The 19,730-nt window shown below is 51.4% G+C and overlaps 1 protein-coding gene across 3 annotated transcripts; it reads right to left on the bottom strand.

Annotated features, from left to right (window-relative positions):
- Positions 1-1,603: 1,603 nt before the first annotated feature.
- On the bottom strand, positions 1,604-16,723 carry LOC134519393 (cytochrome P450 2W1). Of its 3 annotated transcripts, XM_063343500.1 has the most exons (10): positions 16,542-16,723; positions 16,259-16,351; positions 8,476-8,638; positions 7,043-7,192; positions 6,775-6,932; positions 5,164-5,334; positions 3,995-4,136; positions 3,506-3,690; positions 2,751-2,892; positions 1,604-2,257 (listed from the first exon to the last, which is right to left on the bottom strand). In XM_063343500.1, the coding sequence occupies exons 2-10, from the start codon at positions 16,277-16,279 to the stop codon at positions 2,070-2,072; spliced, it is 1,320 nt and encodes a 439-aa protein (XP_063199570.1). In that variant the 5' UTR covers positions 16,280-16,351; positions 16,542-16,723; the 3' UTR covers positions 1,604-2,069. The 3 variants fall into 3 exon arrangements, with proteins under 3 accessions (XP_063199570.1, XP_063199568.1, XP_063199569.1); XM_063343498.1 differs by lacking the exons at positions 16,259-16,351; positions 16,542-16,723 and adding an exon at positions 10,982-12,039; XM_063343499.1 differs by lacking the exons at positions 16,259-16,351; positions 16,542-16,723 and adding an exon at positions 10,150-10,523.
- Positions 16,724-19,730: the final 3,007 nt, after the last annotated feature.

Here is a 19,730-nt window from a genome sequence, read left to right as displayed (position 1 = left end):
CCCGGGGCAGCGCTGGCCGTGCACAGGAATCCAGCGGCCTGCACTAGAGCCCTGCCTCAACAGGAGCCACGGGCTACCAGGTGCAAACACTGAAGGAAAACAGGTTTCCTTGATTCCTGCGAAAAGCACACCCTACTTGTGCCTGCGCTGGCAGATGGAAGCGATCGCTCCCCAGCACACTGCAGAATACACCTCTGCAAAAGAAAGTGCCTGCCTCCCATTTACTTGCGCAGCCAAACGATGGCAGAACATCGATTATGACTCAGCTACATATTTATCTAGCAGAAAACACTGGCTCTCAGGGGGGGAAATACCATTTCCCCATTCCTCAGTAGCCCTGAGGGTCTTCTCTTGAGCGGCCAAACATGTTTGTGCCTTGCAACACGCTGACCTGAATTAAAGGCAAATATCTCGGGGCAGGGCAGGTGCCTTGATTTTTAAAGTAAGACCTGAACAAATCCAGCCCACGCCGCGTCGGTGGCTCACGCCACACGGAGCTGCCCGGGCAGCGTGTCCCACAGCCCAGCCCGCCACCCCGCCGCCGCGCCGGGACCGGGGGCTCCAAGGGCCGGAGCAAACCTATGGATTGGCACAAGGAGGGCTGCCTTGCACCTGCAGCCCCTCTGGGCAGCGGCCAGGGCAATTAAGCACGGCGCAGAATTTAATACCGGTTTTCTCTTTGCCGCGAGATGGCACCACCGTCCCTGGGAGCCACGGCAGAGCCCGGCCCCCGCCGGCACAGACCGCCCTGCGCGCCGCGGAGCGGGGCTGCCCGAGCCGGGCAGAGCTCAGCCCCGGGGCTTCAGGCACCCCCAGCCCGGCTGCCGTTCGTCTGCCAGCCCAGCTGGGAGCACAGACACACGCGCTATTTATCTACCGTTGACCCGGCAGTGTCGGGCGGCACGCAGGGAAGGGCAGGAGCCGTCTCCTCCCCACCCGAGAGCGGAGCAGGATCCCCCCCAGGGGTTAAGCGGCCCGAACGCTGCGTGGGACAGCGGCTGGGCCACCTGCCCTTGCAGCCCCTCACCCGGCACTTCACCCCAGGGACGGAGCCATCTGCCATGAGAGAGTCCTGTTGCCCTCACTGGGGAGGCGATGTGACGGGGCTCCATCTCTAGTCATCTCAGAGGAGGAGAAGAGATGGGGATGTCAGGAAAAGAACGGGTCCTGACGAGTCCCACAGAAAGCTGGGAGAAGTAAGGAGAGGGGAGATGGACAGGTTTTCTGTCCCTTTGCCGGGATCTGCCCCAGCTTCTGTGCTGCTGAAGGAAAGAGCATTTTAGAAGCATCTTGGCAATGTTTGCACGTTTGCTTGTTCACACACGGTGCTCTGAAAAGAAGCCGTGCTTGTGTATCTGAGCTACCTTTGGAAAAATGCAGGGGGGGGAGTGTCTGCGCTTGTCTGGGGAGAGCCGTTTAGTCCCACACCAATGCAGCTGTGGCAGAGCCTGTACCCAGAAAGGGCCAAAGACTCCCAAGGAACCGCGCTAACATCCCTCAGAGCAAGGGGTAACCTAAGAAGTTCAGCATTTGGCATCTGGGATTCAAAACCAGAAGTCTGGGAAGTGTTGAATAGCACCCATCGGACATCGAAAGAGCAGGCATTTGGGAATAATTTATTCCGTGTGCAGTAGGGAATGGGTAAAGAGCAGGGATTAGAGAATACATAACATTCGTATCTAGTATTGGTCTCCAAGTGAAGAAACGACGTGCTCCTGAGAACCATCACCTCCCAGAAACTCAGAACTAGAATAACTTTCTTATGTTGTATATTTGATGTGTAAAGTAGTGGCTGTCCTGTCATTTCTAGTCACGCATGTGGCTGGAATTTTCCAGGTAACCTCACCCACCAGCCCTCCTCTGCTTTCTAAGGAGGAGCTTTTCTTTTTCTTTTCTAAGAAGAAAAATATTTGTCCAACAGATATTTTAAGCGTGTAGCCAGTACTTGCGAGGCTTTGAGTAAGACGACACTTGTAGCTACTGCACAGGGATCTGCTTTCTCCTTTGTGCATCTCCTACGCCCTGCGCAAAACAATCAGCTGGATTTTTCTCAGTTCGGAGCCTTGGGCCTATTGGCGTAGCACCGCGCAGGCACACTGCGGATGGGGTCTCATGGTGAATCCAGCCTCTGCGGTCGTGTCCAGCTCAGATTCTTTGACCCCAGGTGGAGGCTTAAATGTAAATTTCTGGATCAAGCCTGTGAAGAAGATGAAGAGCTCCATCGTGGCGAGACTTTCTCCGATGCAGTTTCTCCGCCCTGCAATGCCAAAAGCATGGCTGTTGGTGGAGAGATTGGGCAAGTGGTGGCTCAGCCTGACACCTCTTCCCTACTGCCTGGTAGCAACTGCGTGAAGGACAGTACAGGCCTCAGAAATGTGAAATAGCATGGTGTGATACTCAGTAGCCATCACCATTGACCTCCTCCAGGCATTTGAAGGGGGCCGTTTCACCTGAGCGTGCAAGGAAACCAGCCTTCCCAAGGCAGAGGGAAGGTTGAACTCTTGCTTGAAGGTGTTGAGTCTTCTGTGGGTCCCAGTGGTGTCTTTAAACACCATGGCCTGGTGTACCTCCCAGCATGGGCCGAGGGGCTGTTTGCAAGCCACCAAAACCCAGGTGGGTATTGCTAAACCATCCCCACCACTGACGTCCGTGCTGGTCCCTACAGAGGCTTGGATCCTGCCACTTGGCTAGTTCCTTCTGATGGGCACTGGGAACTCAGAGCCCCGTGCAGGACCAAACGCTCTCGTTACCTGTGGAGAAGGGCAGGAACGCTTTCTTCTTTACGAAGTTCCCGTCCACATCAAGGAAATGGTTGGGGTTGAACTCGTCTGGTGTCTCCCATTGTGTTTTATCCAGCAGCACGGAGGCGAGCAGAGGAATCACCGTTGTTCCCTGCAGCACAACCACACCCTGCTTTAGCATGCATGGATGGAGCAAACTTCTGCCTTTGCCCGTTCAGCCATGTAACTGTTCCTCCCTTTGGGCTGCGTCTGGGAGCAAGCTTCTACCTCTGAAGAACTAATTTCTGGGCTTGTACATGACCATTTGACCCTTAGTTAGTGTGGATACCAACTTCACTGGAATTACTGACTAATATGTGACCAAACAACAATGGTTGTTGGCTGTTCCTGAGTTATGAAGCAGAAGAAAGAAGTAGACCAGGCTTCCTTCCTGCCCAGCTGCTCTCTGCTCGCCTCAAGCACGCAACGGGACAATGCCATGGTACTCCAGAGGCAGAACTGCTCTACAGGGCATGAATGGCAACAGAGAGTGAAGAGAATAAGGAAGAGACTCCGGGTTACCAGTTATGGGAAATGGGAAGTGGTGTGGGTAACCCTGAAGTCATGCTGCCATCGGTCTGGGCGTGGAGGAGACGGGGGATTAGGGAACTGGCTCTTCCCCACCAAAAGCCCTGTGCTTCGAGCTCCCCTGCTCCTTGTGACGTTTTGCCCTGGGGGTCACTGGTGTGCTGCACCCCCCTCTTCCTCTGGAGAGCAGCAAGTACCTTGGGGATGAAGTAGCCTTTAAAGTGGGTGTCAACAGAGGTGCACCGTGGAACGTGTGGCAGGAGGGTGACAAACCTCTGCACCTCGTGGATCACCGCGTTGGTAAACGGCATTTTTTTCCGGTCCTCAAAGGCAGGCAAGCAGTCAGGGCCCAGAACTTGCTCAATCTCTGCGTGCACCTTGTCTGGAGGGCAAGAGAAAGGCATGAAGCGAGCTTCCCTCGGTGGTAAAGCACCTCCACATCCCAGCTCGTGATGACTGTTGGTTGGACTACCCCAGGCGGGAGGTTGCCCAGCCCCTGGGAGCAGAGAGAGAACAACCCCTCAGACCCTTTGGTCCTGAATGGCAGCGTACAATGCTTGGGCAGAGGTGGAGAGGTGCCAGGTGCTTCCGGATGCATGAGAGGCTACAGAACTTTTACAGGCGAGCAGCGCTTATGGGGTCACTGCACCCTACGTAAGAAAAGCAAACCCATAAAGGCGTCTCACTTTGAACCTCGGGGTACTTCATCAGCAGCAAGACGGCCCACTGCAACGTCGTGGATGTCGTCTCCGTGCCAGCCATGAGCAGGTCGAGCGCAGAGGCCAATACATTCGCGTCATGAAAAAGTGTATTGCTTTTATTTTCCTCCTTTAGGGAAACAAAAATTTAAAAAAACACTGCTGTCAGCACGGAAAGAGAGAACTGGGAGAGGTGACCTAGTCTTCGGAGACATTACAGCGGGGTGCATGTGAATTACAAGTGCCCAGATGCACCGCACTGACACACCGATACAGAAAGGCTTCAGTTTACAGCAGAAATATTTCCGCACTTTGAGATTCTGCCCCCCAACGACGAACTAATTGGACTAGTTCATTGATTTTCCACCATCACATGACATTTATCTGCTCTGGGCAGTGGTTATCTGATTGACTCTGGGCTTCCATCCCCTGCCTGTGGATCCTGAGAAGGCGGAAAGTTGATGAGAGGTGCAGGACCGTGCTTTCCCAGGCAGCTGGAATTTGTCTAGGTGCGTGCCAGGCGCCACCGGGAAGCCACGAAGGGCACCACCCGCACATCAGCTCTGCCGTCCCTGCTTCGCGCTGCCGATGGGAACCTCGCCTGTTCCTGTGTGCAACAGCGGAGGCACGAGGCATCGAGCCCAAGCACCCCTCCCGCCCACCACCCCGCCCAAGGACACGGATGCTCGGAGAAGGCGAATGCGGACTGGTCCTTCCTTGCTCTGCTCCCACACTATCCCTGCTGTTGGTAAAGCCACTGCGTGGGAGCTGGTGACGGGTCTGCACAAACGCAACGGCAACTTCTGCGTCTCTAGAACTGGGCATCTCTTGCCTCTTCCCATGCCCACAGGGAGGGATGCGTCGGCCTGGAGTGCGTTGGAAAAACCCCATGACCTCCCTCTCGCGCTCCAGCAAGGAGGGAAAGGACCACAGCTAACACCTGAGGACGAGTTTTACACATTCATGCAATGCAGTCTAGGTAATTATTTCTTGCTTTTCCCGCAGTATGCTGCATTTAACACATTGCAATAGGAGGGTGTTTACCCCAAACTTAAGTATTTTCATATAGACCGTGGTAGAGCACGTTCATTAGACAAGCAACACAGACCATCTCTGTGTAAGATCCTGCACTAGGAATCGTCAGATTGTTAAAATACCTCTTGTTTGAATACCAATGCATCGATGTAGCTCATCAGGTTGTTTTTATTAAGACTTTCTTTGCTTTCCTTGATGCACTTCGTTAAGATCGCACACACCTCTTCCACTTTTTTCAGGATCACCTTGTGAGGTTTGAGGAGAAATCCAAGGAATGGGTAGAAATTAAATAACTAAAAAGAAAAAAAGGAAAAGAAAAAAATCACAGAAAAAAAATTAAATTCACCCCTTACCTTGTAAAACTCAAATGTTATAGTGGAGAAATCGTTTATGTGAGGAACCAAATGAAATGTGATTGGAATCTCTCTTTTTGGGTAACTAAAAAAATTTTAATGTATAAAAACGCCTCCTCTTATTAAAAGTTCTCTATGGAAATGAATGGAGCCTATCAGACTTGTCTAGACAAAGCCTATAAGCACGAATTTAGAAAAATACAATTAAGGGAAAGTGATAGAAAACTCACGAAACAATGAAATTACATTTTAAAAGAGGTAATAAAGCAAAAAGATAAAGCATTACGCGTTATGCAAAGAAAACTCCAAATGTTTAGCGAGCCAGAATACTTATGTTTTAAAGTTGTTAGATCATCATTTTTAACCTTCACATGAATTATAAATCGATTACTCTGAGCTCTCAGCATCGTTAAATTTCACAGCACGATAAACAGTTGCATTTTATGGGCAAGGGGGTTACTTACACCATTTCTCAATGTTATAAATAAACGGGCTGCAGAATAAGATTCACAAATCTCTTGCTCTTGCTAACGGGTTATAATTTTTGTTGTTTTCTGCAAAACCTAGACCTGCCGTAGAGATCAAAATAAAAGGGATGTTGTACTATTGTAAATTGTAACTACTGTAAACAGCTCTCATTCAGGTAATAAACCCATCAGTTTGGTTTTTTTTTCTTTTTTTTAACAGCTTTTTGGATTATGTTCAATATTACCTTAAGTAACTAATGCTCTATTCCTTGTGATGGAGGATTAAGTGTAACAAGAGCTCTTGGCTCAGGTGAGAGCCTCGCAGTTGGAAGACTCCCTTTGTGCAGCCCCGTCGAGCAGGTGTTGATTTAATGCCGCGTCAGGCGGCGTGAGAGGTCCGTATATAACGTCTGCAGCTCTGTACTTTGTACTACAACTCTGTAGCTTCACTAATTTCTTAATTAGCAAGAGACCAAAACCTAGTAACCCTCAAATACACGTCCCTTAGACAAGAGGTTACTTCTGGGATGTTCACACAGCAATCAGCAGAAAATAACTGGAATGAGCCTGGCTATTTTTCGTAGCACCCACACAGATAAAGTCATTATATCAGTAGTTTTATCACTGCTGTGATAAAAACAGCATCTCAGCCCAGGGCCACCATGTGATACTGGACCTCCACCACAAGAGGTTTTCATGAAGGAAGAAAAACGCAAAACAAAGAATCTTGTCCCTGCCCAGGGCAGGGGGGTTGGACTAGATGATCTTTAAAGGTCCCTTCCAACCCCAGCCATTCTATGATTCTTACGTCTCCGTAACCCTAAAGATTCGCCAAAACCAATCCGTAATAGTAAGTCAGCTTGACCTACCAACTCCGAAGAGACACTGAGCATCTCAGCAGAGGGTACCTTACATGCAAGAACGGAGAGCCAAGAAGGTGCATAACTTCATCTATGAGTCTTAACAGAGTGAGATACGTCGGGTCTTCATAATCAAACCTCTTCCCAAAGAGAATAGCAAAGGTGATGTTGGTGGGGGCCATATTCAAAAACCGTAACTTGAAAGGTCCACCTAGAAATGAACAAAATCATTAACTGTATTGGTCATTTCTGCAGCAACCCAGAGCTCTTGAAGTGGCTTTGTAAAGTAGCATGAAACACTCGATGCCGTCTCCAGCTCACCTTTGAAGGATTTGATCAACTCAATGAGAAACTGAAGCTCCTCAAGCATCCTTTCTTCTCCAAGATGCTTCCCCATGCCGAGATCCCGCATGGTGGCTACGGTGAACCGCCGTGTCTTCTTCCAGAGCTCTCGAGAAGAAAAGAACACACCTACGGAGGGATTGCATGCCCTGTTTGCTGAGGCGGTACGGGATTTTCTCAGAAACACCGAAAGCACAGCCAGGGAGCACAGACATTTTTCATCCTGGTGGAGCCTGCTTGGGAGAGGACTGGGAGGGTCTGTGGGGGGCTGCCTTGGGAAAGCACAGCCCCCGGGAGGTTCAGGAGGGCAGGCGGCAATATTTCAAACGGTTGGGTGCTGTTCACCCCAAAGCTCTGGGTTTGGCTCATTTATAGCTTTGTCTCTTTGCAGCCACAGGCAGTAAAAAGCTCTGTGCGTGGTATTTGTCTCCGGCTGACTCGTTTTTCCTTAGAAAAATGACCCAGCTGTTTCAGAGAGCAAGGCGAGGAGCAGGTGACACCGCTCCGTCCCTGTCGTGAACAGGACAAACGATTTCCCTGAACAACTCCTGTTTTGGAGGATGAGCTGTATAGTGTGCAGGGGGACGAGGGGCGCGGGCAGGGAGGCACCTTTGCTGGAATCCCCCCCCCCGCAGCTGGCTGACCCATCCGCCAAAGAAACGCTCAGCCAAGAGGGCACGGAGGTGTTTGGGTACAACGCAGAAATCCTCCCTTCCCAGGAGGGCTTCCAGGGCTGAACATAATCTGCATCCTCGTACGGCGGCTGGGAAGGCAGCGCAGTGCACCCTTCCTCACACGGGGCCTCACTCTTACAAAAAGATAAAAAAAAAAAAAAAACCCACAGGCTGTATGCATTATATACATATTAGGTCATCGCATCTTTTCCTTTCAGCCCTGGATTATTCCCTTCATTGTTTTTCAATGTCTAGTCTTGGGCAATGTATTACTTTCTAACATGCAATTCAGAAACACGCCAAAAATCTGTTTACAGAAGTAATTGTTTGAGGTACAAATAGCCCGTGCTGTTGCACTCTTGCCAGTTCTTGCAGTCCGTATCATGAGTCATGCGTGATCCACACTTTGTCTGAACTCCCAGTAACTGTAGGAAAGAGATTGCGTAAGGACCGCAGCCTTCACGTTGTGAAAAATAATTTCCTTCCCTCTGCGCTGAAAAAAACTCACCCTTGAAATGTGACCCAAGTGCCACTAAAAGCAAAAAACTGATAAGGCAAATAAGAAAATCCCCAGAAATATTTTTCTTAAGAAAATAAACAACTGCCCCCAAGGCCCACAAAATGCAGCCCTCGACGATAAGGACACAGACCAAGACTCTTAAATATTGTCGCAACTGAAACGACACATTTGAGAAACAGCATTGCAAGCACGTCCTTAACTTCTCGACCTGCCAGTACCGTTTCCGTGTTGGATGTGGTAGAATATGGGTATGGCTGGTCTGTCCGCAAACACATCCGCCGTGTTCAGAAGGGCGTCCTTTACTGCCTCGTAGCCAGTCAACACCACCACCCTCTGGAACCCCAAATGGACGGTGAACACGGGGCCATATTTCTCTGAAATCTAGAAGGTGAGAAAAATCACAGCACAGAAGTTGTCAGTGGGAGCAGCATGTCCTGCTGGGGCGGCCGAAGAGTTGCCTTCCCTCCTCCTTCGGTGGCCAGAGGGCTGGAGGGAAGGCAGACATAAATCCCCGAGACACCGAAACGAAAGAGGAATCAAAGCAAATAAACGCTGGTGTGTTAAACCCAACAGCTTCCATAAAACTACTGTTTTCCTGAGCTGGGTGGACTCAGGTTGGCCCAGTGGGTTAAGGAGGCAGAAGGTAACGAGGCACTTTGGACACCACCAGCAGCATAAAAGCATCACCAAGACAGCTATGGAGCTGTAGCGCGAACGACCACCACGAGAAGATGGATGAGCAGAAGTGTCCTCATTTACTAGAAAAAGTTAAATAAAAGCTTTGTTGTCATTAATGCAAAGAGGTATGTAATATGATTCCCCGAGGATGGATGGATGGATGAAGGCATAAGGAACGACTGCTCTTTCAACTTGCCTTAGGAAGTCACCACAATACCACACTCCGCTTTTTATTCCTGCTACACCGCAGTTTCCAAGCCACTGCACAGCAGGACTTTAGGGTGAGATCTGAGGTACCAAGTAGCAGGAGCTCTCTGGAGGCTCACAAACACGGTCCTGCCAGGCCTTACGAGGAACTCAGACTTGACCGAGAGGAAGGGAGTTGAAACTGCATAAAGCCATTGTGAGATCAACCCTGGTGTCCCATAAAAGGAGACCAGTTCTGGCAACGTAAATCAGAGGAGGCTCCAAAGCTTAGCAACCCCTCCTGCTGTACCAAAGCCAACAGGTAGCCCTGGCAGATTTTAACCTGTGCTTCACCAACACGGCCAGATTTGGTCTATTTAGGCAAAAAAATAGTTCACAGCACACTGATTTCAACCATTTGTTCAAAATAACGTTTCGGCTGTTGCACCATCTACCGTGCAACTTCCACGGGGAAACCCTTTAGGGATTCTCCTTTTTGGGGGAAGATTTGCTACTCCAGGTCATTTGTTGACACCTTAAAAGTCTTCCGGCAAGTCAGCTTTCAGATCATTACTGCAGTTCCACAAGCCCGGTATAAAATCTCACCCCACCAGTAGCTTCAGCCCAGGGGACCCTCTCGCCGTCCCCTGTCCTTCGCGGTCAGGGCAGAGCAGACCTTGTCTGCTCTGCCCTGACCACGAAGGACAGGGGACGGCGAGAGGGTCCTCCAGGCTGCAACCACAGACCACTTTCCCAGTTGGTTTCACCAGGAGACCCCCTTCCCAGTTGACTTCTTGATGCTATCGTTCAACGGAGGAAAGAAGGCACCAGTGTGGCCAGCGTGCCCAATACCTTCCCCCAAGTCTATGCGTCACCAAGATGCCGTCGCCTTGCTCCTACGTCCTCAAGACACCTCCTTTCCAGCCTCTGCTTTCCTTATTCTTCCCAACCTTCTCCCCTACCCTCCCCAGCAGAAGGATCTCAGGTCTTGCCAGAAACAGGAACACCAGCCCAAACCCGTTTCCCACCTCCCAAGCTCTGGGTGTTGAGCCCACTGGGAGCTGGCTGGCGTTAAGATGAAGATGCATCTCCACGGGCATCTTGGAGGCCCCTCGCATGGCACGGAGACAGGAATGAGATGGGGAAAGTCAGCTCCTCCTCCCCGCATAGCGCCAAGCAGGTCAGAGGGCCGCTGGCAGCCTGGTGTTAAAAGGCTTGGTGGAAGGTGCGGGATATTCACACCCCGCGTCCTGACGTGGGGAATGCCCGCTGAGCCACATTTTGGCTCCGAGAGACTAAATACATTGAAATTTCCCCCTTTTTTTTCCTGTCAGATAGATGTGAGGCAACTGGGATTCCCGCAGAGAGCCTCGTCTTGCGTAAATCCAAGTCATTCACTGTTTCAAATGATTTCTCCTACATCTCTTCTTCGGGCTGTGCTGTATGAATTCCCGTTCTCGTGAAAAACTGGCAACATGAATAAGAAATACAAGCTATTTTGGCAACGACAATGAAGCATCCATCATTCGATTTGGCTACGTGGATCCTCAAATATTTTGAAGTATTTCACAGCACAAGGAAGACGCCAAAATTTAGGTCCCTGGGTTTGATCTGGTGCAGATACTCATAGTTTTCCATGTGCGGGTAGTTGCCGTGTAAGCACTGCTCGTATTTACCATCACCCTCTGCAGAGCTGGGATTTAACAGTTTCCTTGGTCATTCTGAAAGCTTTAAAACGTCACAGTTCTTTAAAAACGCATTTGGCACTGAAAATCATCTCAGAACTGTCACCAGAGGAGGATTTGAAATAGGTCCATGCTGGCATTTAACACCCTAGAAACAAAGGACATTTGTTCTTACCTTCATTAGCGACTTGTCTTGTCTTCTCATGTCCAGCAAATGCAGGTTGCCGACGACGGGAAGAGGAAACGGACCAGGAGGCAAATTTAAAGCTGATTGCTTGAAAACTTTAAAAACATAGAGTGCAGCTGATAAAAGCAACGCGCACACGCCGCAGATGAAGAGGGGGGTGAAGGCAGCCATGTTCCGGTGGAGCCTGCCTTTCTGGAAAGCCACTGGGACACCTTTATGAGAATGCTCCCATTATTGCATTATATTTATTTAGACTAAATGATGTCAGGGGTTTTTGCTGCAATCTTCCCCTCCACCCCCAGCTCTCCACAAAAAATTGTTTTGTCTGCCAAAGGCAAAGTCCAAGCCCAGCAGGTGGAGGTGCAGGCTTGCAGGCTCCCCGCCGAGAGCAGCGGGGCAGGTCGGCTTCGTTTCCAGAGCCCAGCTCAGATTCTTTGCCTGCAGTAATTTCATAGAATGTTTCCAGGGATGGGGCATCTACCACCTCTCCTTTTCCTGGCACCCGGGAGTCCCATATCTGCTTTACTATTAGGCATCAATCATAAATTTCTCTTAAGATTTCCTCTTCATCCCACTCTTCCATCCTCTTCTCTGAACACAGACAGCTCTTTACTTTCTGCCTTCTCCCTCCCGGCCTTACAAATGCTGATCCCAAAATAATCCTTCAGGGCAGACAGGCATTGCTGGTCCCACGGTGGAGCGAAGGAGAAGCAGGTCCTGCAGGCGAAGAGTCCTGCTCCAGGCCACGCGTGACCTGGGTGGGCAGCTGGTGGACGGCATCTTCCCTCCTCCTCCACCTCCTCGTGTCCTGGCGTTGAAGCATTTTCACCCAGTGAAGGGGAACAGAACTGGGAAATCTTCACGTGCGGAAAAATCAGGACCCGTCTGTTGCCTCTGCAGGTTGGGAGCCCTGTGGCTTATCTCTGCGCTCTTCCTATCTATTGACACTTTGGATCTGGACTGTCCTAAAGACCTATAGGGTGTGCAGACAGAAAGCTACTCCTCCTGACCTCAGGGCAGCCCTAGAGCCTGACCTGATTCACCAGCCCCGTGTAAAACACGTAACAAGGCACTTTGACAGTTCTTACTCTTCCGTACTGCGGGCTACGTTACCGAAAGCTCAATAAAACGCAGAGTTGCTGACCCCCTCTTGGTTTTTTCGCCACCAGAGGCCGATGGAAAACTAATTCACCGCTGCAAACTCCGAAGTTGTAATCCAGTGTCTTGTTTCCCTCTTTCACGGGTGGGTCAGGAGGGGCATTTCCTCCCACTCCCCATCCAGTGTTAACTGGTACCACTTTCACCCTATACATGACAAAAGGGATATAAACCCCGTGTCCTGGAGAGCTGGATTGCTGAATCAAAAAGAATGTGGAAGGCTTTGTAAAAGATCTGCCTTTCCACTGGTTTCTGGCAGTGTCTAACAGAGCGAGACCTGTCGGAGACACTGGTGGAAACAGACATCACTTTTGTAAAATTTCTTTTTGTAAAATCACAAACGACGCAATGGTCCCGTAGGTAGGAAACAAGCATTTGACATCTTTTTTTTGGAGCCCTTTTAGATCACAAGGATTTTGTACTGCTCCATACTGTGATATGAGATGGTATCAGCCTTGCGGATGCTTTGGGACCCTTCCAAGGTGCAGCAAGATTCCCACCTACGCTGGACACAGTGCGCATTCCAACCTGGACTCTCCCGTCCGTCTCAGGCCACGGACGGACAGGAGAGGGCTCAGCTCGGACCCTGCCCTCTCTCAAACGGCCCATCCATCCCAAACCCACTGGCGTCACAAACACCAGCACCTGCGTAAGAGCAGGAGACTGGGAGTCTGGACACGCGCGTTTGGGCCCTTGCCTGGACAATGGCTTGTCTACGTGGCTTTGAGGAGCGCGGCGCGGGGCTGTGTCCCGGGACGTCCCCGCAGCCTGTGAACGCAGCCTTGTCCCCGCGGCTCCCGGGCGCTGACTCGCTCCTGCCCTTTCGCTGTGGCCATTTCTGGGACGGCTTTTGGGCTCCCTGGAGAAAGGAAGTAAGCAGGACATGGTGTAGGAACGGCATCATCTCACACCGTAAGAATTACCAAAAGCAAGAGGCAGAGAGATGTCACTCTGACACTAAAAATGTCCTTATGCTTCCCAAAGAGAAGGGAGCAGGGAAGCGACCAGCACCCAGCCTGCCCGGCGGGAGGAAGGTTACTCATTACCTGCGGGGTGAAAGAGGCAAAGCCGGGCAAGATAACAGCATCCCAGATGGCCCACAAAAACATTTTTGCCTAAGAGATTTAAGTTAAAAATTAAAATGAAAATTAATCTTTGTCTAGGACTAAATGATCTCCGAAAAAAAAAAATCAAAACCTCCCCCATCAGGGCAGGGTCATGTCACAAGTCACAGGAGAAATTACAGAAAGGGCGGCACAGAGAGAAAAGCCCTTACGTAGAAGCGCCCCGGGACCCAACCACCCACGGGTTTGTACTTGGGAAAGAAAGTCCTTGGGCCGCGTATAATTATTTGCAGGTCTAGCCCTTCCAAATCAGCCACTCCTGGACAAAGAGGACCAGAGAGCAGAAAGCGAGGTCTCCTTCCCTGCGTCTGTCCTCGGAGCCAGCAATGGGCACGTGGGGTTAAAAATTCAGAGTGTGATCATCGGCACTGCTGGACCCAACCTGGCGTGTCAGGGGCCAGCAGCCGCTCAGCCCTGCTCCTGCAGGAGTCGGCAGGAGAGGGAGCCTTCAAACCCCGGCACCGCGGTATTCGGGGCTGCGTTGCTCAGGTGGATAAATCCGTCCCCCAGAGCGTCAGCTGGCAGTGCTGAGCGGCACGGTGGTGTTCACCAGCACGTCCAGCGGCCACACGCAGAGCCGTCGGTTGGTGCTCTCCAGCCCCACAGCCAAGTCCCCGTCCCAGCCACCCCCGTCCCCAGCCTCTCCCGGAGCCGGGCAGCACTCACGAACTACTGTCCTTTCAAAAGAGAAGCTTCCCTGAGAGCAGTAAATGGGGTTCCTTCCTCCTTCTTGCAATCTAATCACTTTCAGCGCCACCAGGGACATCTGGTGATGCAAAGGAATTTAACTTCTGCTTTAGAGAGAAAGGCCGCAGTCCCAAACCAGGCTGCCCATTTCTTTGATTCTAGAATATTTTTCACACAGAATCACAGAACAGTTTGGGTTGGAAAGGACCCTGAAGCCCACCCAGTGCCACCCCCTGCCCTGGGCAGGGACACCTCCCACCAGCCCAGGTTGCTCCAAGCCCCGTCCAACCTGGCCTTGAACCCCTCCAGGGATGGGGCAGCCACAGCTTCTCTGGGCACCCTGTTCCAAGGTGATTGCATTGAAATAACCCAGCAGCAGAGGTGAACGCCCCGTCCCCCCCAGCACACCTGGCAGCTCCAGTCTGAAGCTGCTTCACCCGGTGGGCGCTGGGCTGAGACATTCCGTCTCCTCGGGGCCAGCCTGACAGAGCCTCCGCTCTCAGACCTTTCACTCTTTCCTGAGGCTTCGGGGTTCGCTCTTCACCATCACACCGGGCTCCTCCAGCACCACTGGCAAACCCAGCTGTGGCACATTTTAAAGCAGGATTTTCTGTGCTTTTTAAATTCTCCTTCCTTCATGGTCTCATCCCATCTGCCCGCTCTCTGATCCTTGGAGCTCCAATCCCAGCTTTTAGCTGGTGCTTAATTATGCACAAACGCGACACATTTAAAATAAAACCTTTCTTGCTCCTCTCTTTCTGCATGAATATTTCAGCTTCTCCCCTTCCCTCTTCCCCGATGGCGCCGTGGGCAGCCCTGCCCTGCCTCCGCAGCCTTCGCCTGCACATCCCAGGTAAACGAACATCCCAGCTCTGCACATCCCAGCCTGTGCCCGGGCAGCAAAGCCCCACTGCCATGCCCAGCACCGCGGGGACCGCCACCTCCACTGCCCAGATCGCCCTGCACCCGCACGGACGCATCCTCACGCCACCGCCACCTTCCTGGCACCAACCGAGCCAGGACCGGCAGCTCTTCCAATGCAAACAGGGAATCACGGGCAGGAGAAACCTCCCACCTCCACAGTCCCGTGTTGCTACACACCAAACAGGAGCCACCCTCGCCCAGATAAAGAAGTCACGGTCTCCAGGTTGGGTTTTCCGGTTGCAACCTTGAAAACACCATTCCCTCTCCCTGCGAGTGGCTCTGCCTCCCCATCCCCATCTCCGCGCAGGCCCCTCAAGCAAGGGCCAGCTGGTGGGACAAGAAGGACACGGAGCTGTTAGAGCGGGGCCAGAGGAGGCCCCGGAGATGCTGGGAGGGCTGGAGCCCCTCTGCTGTGGGGACAGGCTGAGAGAGCTGGGGCGGTTCAGCCTGGAGAAGAGAAGGCTCCGCGGAGACCTTCCAGCCCCTGCCAGTCCCTAAAGGGGCTCCAGGAAAGCTGGGGAGGGACTCTGGAGCAGGGAGGGGAGCCGTGGGACGAGGGGGAAGGGTTTTACACTGAAAGAGGGGAGATTTAGATGAGATCTGAGGCAGAAATTCTTTGCTGTGAGGGTGGTGAGCCCCTGGCCCAGGTTGCCCAGAGAAGCTGTGGCTGCCCCATCCCTGGAGGGGTTCAAGGCCAGGTTGGACGGGGCTTGGAGCAACCTGGGCTGGTGGGAGGTGTCCCTGCCCAGGGCAGGGGGTGGCACTGGGTGGTCTTCAGGGTCCCTTCCAGCCCAACCCATTCTGTGATTCAATGATTCTATGCTGCAGGACCCGCGGGTCCCCGTGAAGGAGCCGCAGCCCAACGGCCTGGGTGGCCTCGGCAGCACTCTCCCTGCTCCGCAGCTGCAGGAACAAACCAAGCCCTTCTCCATTTATTTTTCTTGCAAGCTGTGTTTTAAATGTTACCCTGAACGGCCCTTTGAAGCAGCACGAGCCGCCTCGGACATTTCTCTTCAGCTAATTAACACGTCGACAGCCGTGACAGCCCGGTGCAGCCCGAGCCCAAACCCCAGCGCCCAAACCCCCCGGCGCCGGGCACAGCCAAGGTGCCGCTGACCCTGGGACCAGCCAGCGCCTTTAAGCCATTAATTAACTCTGACTTCCAGGTTGGAGCTGCCTATCGAGAATTTGTGTCTCGCAACAGAGCTGGGGGGCAGCGGCTCCTACTGGGTTTGCAGAGGTTTGGGGTTTTCTCTTCAGAGCTGCAGGCCAGGCATTTCTCAGAGGAAGGTGAAAGTGTTTAAATGGTGTTAGGTGGGATGCAAGTGTCTACAGTCCTGTGCAGATTGTGTTTTAAAACGCCCCATCGTACCTCTCGGTTCCTGGGGTCCATCTCTCATTTCAGCAGCGCTTCACCCTTCGCTTCAACGTGAAGTGCACTCCAGCTAAAGCAATGCCATTATCCCTGGTTTACACAAGGAAAATCCAAATGGAAAAGGGAAAAGGTTAGTTCAAAGGCCACACGGGACAGTGACAGAAACAAGAGCAGAACCGCAGTCATCACTAAGAGGCGTATGAAAAAGGGCGATGCAGTAAATGTGCCCCCAGCAAATAATAAAGTAATTCAATCTATTGCAATTTGGGTATTTTCTCACCCGTGGAGCACTGGAAACACGACTTGCAGTTGCAAAATCCAGGCTGTGGTTTTAAACCTGTCGTCTCAGCGGGGGCAACACTGAGAAACGAGCCCAAGTCCATTCCAGAGCCATTCCAAAGGAACACGGACCCCCCCCGGAAGCATTTCAGGGGTTTGCAAATGGTGGGGTTCCAAAATGCTAACGTATCGCTGCGCTGCATCTCCAGCCCCAGGGGCACCGCGCTCCTTCTGAGGTCACAGATTAATATTTAATCCAATCAGTGATTTTAAGTTAAAACCTAGCAGTATTAGCTGAGCGGGTTAGCAGCATGGATAGTTATCAACCCGCCGTACGTCAATGCGGCGCTCGCCCATTTTGGGGAAGGATTACAGCGCTCGCCAGCCCCCTTTCCCTCGTGCTAGCGATTCTTCAGGAACCAGGCAAAAAATCCTTAGAGGTTCGCTCCATAAACAATTTGCCGGTAAAAGTCTAGTTAGGTCAGAGACATATGGTCTTGAACCAGTAAAAAATTCCGTGGCTGCAATGTTATTAAGGTGACAAAATGTGGACGTATTTCAGAAGCTGCTGAGCAGAGCACTGAAAATTGTGTCACCGTCAGTCTTCATCAGGCAAACTTTTGCTCTCCTAAGCCAGCAAAAAAGGGAAAAGGCAACAGTTTTGCTCATGCAAACAGCTTTGCTCATGCAAACAGCTTTTTTCTTGCTATCGTTATCAACTACGAGCATGAAGATGACACAAAAGACCTTTTCTGAACTGCCTTTTCCCAGCCATTAAAATATCGTTAGAGCTCCACAGCCTTAGCAGAACAGGGGACGATGGAAGGGAAGCCAGAAGTAGTCAGCACCCCTTCTGCACTGCAATTGTATAGTTATGATAACATAAATCTAGTTGTTGAAATGAAAGCCGGGGAGACCTTATAGCCCCTTCCAGTATCTGACGGGGGCCTACAAGAGGACGAGGGGTAATGGCTTCAGACTGGAAGAGGGGAGATTTAGAGGAGATCTGAGGAAGAAATTCTTTGCTGTGAGGGGGGTGAGCCCCTGGCCCAGGTTGCCCAGAGAAGCTGTGGCTGCCCCATCCCTGGAGGGGTTCAAGGCCAGGTTGGACGGGGCTTGGAGCAACCTGGGCTGGTGGGAGGTGTCCCTGCCCAGGGCAGGGGGTGGCACTGGGTGGGCTTTGAGGTCCCTTCCAGCCCAAACCATTCTGGGATTCTACGATTGAGAAGGAGCTGAGCTCTGGGATGAGATGTCTTAGAGAAGACGAATCAACTTCACCAAGGCCAACTCTTGTCCCTCTGACACCAGCCGAGTTTTACCATTAGTTTATATCCCAGCTTGCCACGAACCACAGCAGGAACCTGGGACACGCTGCAGGGGGGCTCAGTCCCCTGCACAGGCTCCAGCAACACTCACTCTCTCTTTCAGGTCTCCCGATGACGATGTGTCCGTGATCCCAGTTTTGCTGGACACGATGGTGAACCGTGCGCTGCCACCACCGGCTCCAGGGGGATTCCTGAACTCATGCAGCCACATCTCACACCCTGCTCCTAGGAAGAGATGCAGAAGGGTGAGACTGGCAGAATTTAGCCCTAATTTGCAGCGTTATGGCCCTGGAATGAGTGCAGGGAAATGTCTTTAAAAGGAGACTGCTTTCTAATTGCTTCTTAAAAAAGCCTTTAACATGGACTCCCTTTGGCATGACTCAGGGCTGCATTTCTAAATCCAGTTTCTCCCATGAAGTTTACTCTGGCTGTTTGGTTGGGCTGCATCCACATGCTATTTTTATTTTTTTGATCATCCAGCCTGTTTACAGCGTAGAGGAACAATATGGGAACAGAAATAAAGCCGGGGCAAACCCAAAGGAATGAGACCGTGAATGGTATCGCTCCTCAGCATCGCCGGCTTGAGGAGCAAGAGGCCCCGCAGCTGCGCGGCACCTCAGCGAGGCTCCACGCGCCTCTCCCTTCTGGTTACGGACGTCAAACCTCAGTTGTGCTTGATTTGCCCATCGTCCCCAAACTTAATACCAACCGGTTAAAATGCCTGCGTGTCCTCAAGCTGCCGGCTTCATACCTGGGGTACGCTGTAAGAGAGAATATTTTCTACAACACAAAGGCTGAGAAGCCTTTGCACAGAAGAATGCAAACACCGTCACGACAGTATCACTTTTGGCTTCCTTAAACACAGTAATCAGAGTATTTTGAACAGTAGCCTACAGCTACTAAATACTTTTCTGTCTCAAAATAGACACAAGCCTCCTCCCACCTTCTGCCACGAGCTTCTTGGTCACTCTGAGGTTTCGGTGGTTCAGCCCAGTTCCCTTCGCTCTGTTCAGCCAGCGCAGCCCATCTGGTCGCCGGGTCTTTGATCCAAGCGCTGCCAGCTCATTCTGCGAAGCACAGAGTCAAAAGGATGCGGAATGTTAGCGGGGAAGGTTTGAAAAAGGAAATATTTTCTATATTTGCATTTACATTTTTAATATAGTCATGTTGTCTAGAGGCCAGATCTGGGGGATGGAAAGCAGGAGCCTGGTTTCTATTTTCAGCGCAGCCACTGATTGCTCTGTGTTGCTGGCAAATCTTTTAATCTCTTTCCCTCTGTTTTTCCCTTCTGTAATAAAGGGATGATCAGACCTCCCCAGCTATGCCTTGTGTGGCAGCATCCTCTGATGAAACACGGCAAGGACGAAGTACTAATAATGATGCCGTATAGAAAAGCCAAGGGGTCGCAGGTATTTAAATGCAGTTTAGCTGCTCAGCGCTCCTTTACGCAGGCACCGTGCCTTGATGTTAATAGCAGTTATATAGTAATATGAAATGGAAAAGCAGGCCCTTCAGGGCACAAAAATAACCATATCCAGAGCACCGCTGAATAAATACAATATCAAGATGAAATCACTCCAAATAACGAACAAATTGAAAAGCAAGGAGATATTAAAGAGGAAAAACAAAGTCACCCAGCCCTCCTCCTCCCAGCTGGCATCTAACCGCCCTCAGCACAAACCCCAGGATGAAAAGGAGCGTCAGGTGCCAAGAGGGGACACTACAAGTGGTCCCCAAAACGGTTAAAAGTTCCCAGTCCTCCATTTCTTTACCCCTCTGGCATCCTCCTGAGGAGGTGGCGAGGAGGTGGGTAAAGCACTGAGCTCCCTGACTGCGATACAGCAAAGCATGTGCTCAATCTCATG

The sequence above is a fragment of the Chroicocephalus ridibundus genome, chromosome 8 (genome assembly GCF_963924245.1).
Source record: "Chroicocephalus ridibundus chromosome 8, bChrRid1.1, whole genome shotgun sequence".
Lineage (NCBI taxonomy): Eukaryota > Metazoa > Chordata > Aves > Charadriiformes > Laridae > Chroicocephalus > Chroicocephalus ridibundus.
Note: the sequence above shows the minus strand (reverse complement) of the source record. Positions and strands in the feature narration are given on the sequence as shown.

Excerpts from the sequence above, each read along its gene's own strand:
- LOC134519393 (XM_063343498.1), bottom strand. The coding sequence starts at position 11,164 with ATGGCTGCCTTCACCCCCCTCTTCATCTGCGGCGTGTGCGCGTTGCTT. Across the intron at positions 5,335-6,774 it reads TTGGCTCTCCGTTCTTGCAT|TTATTTAATTTCTACCCATT; the intron begins GTAAGGTACCCT and ends TTTTCTTTTTAG. Across the intron at positions 4,137-5,163 it reads CATTGGTATTCAAACAAGAG|GAGGAAAATAAAAGCAATAC; the intron begins GTATTTTAACAA and ends GTTTCCCTAAAG.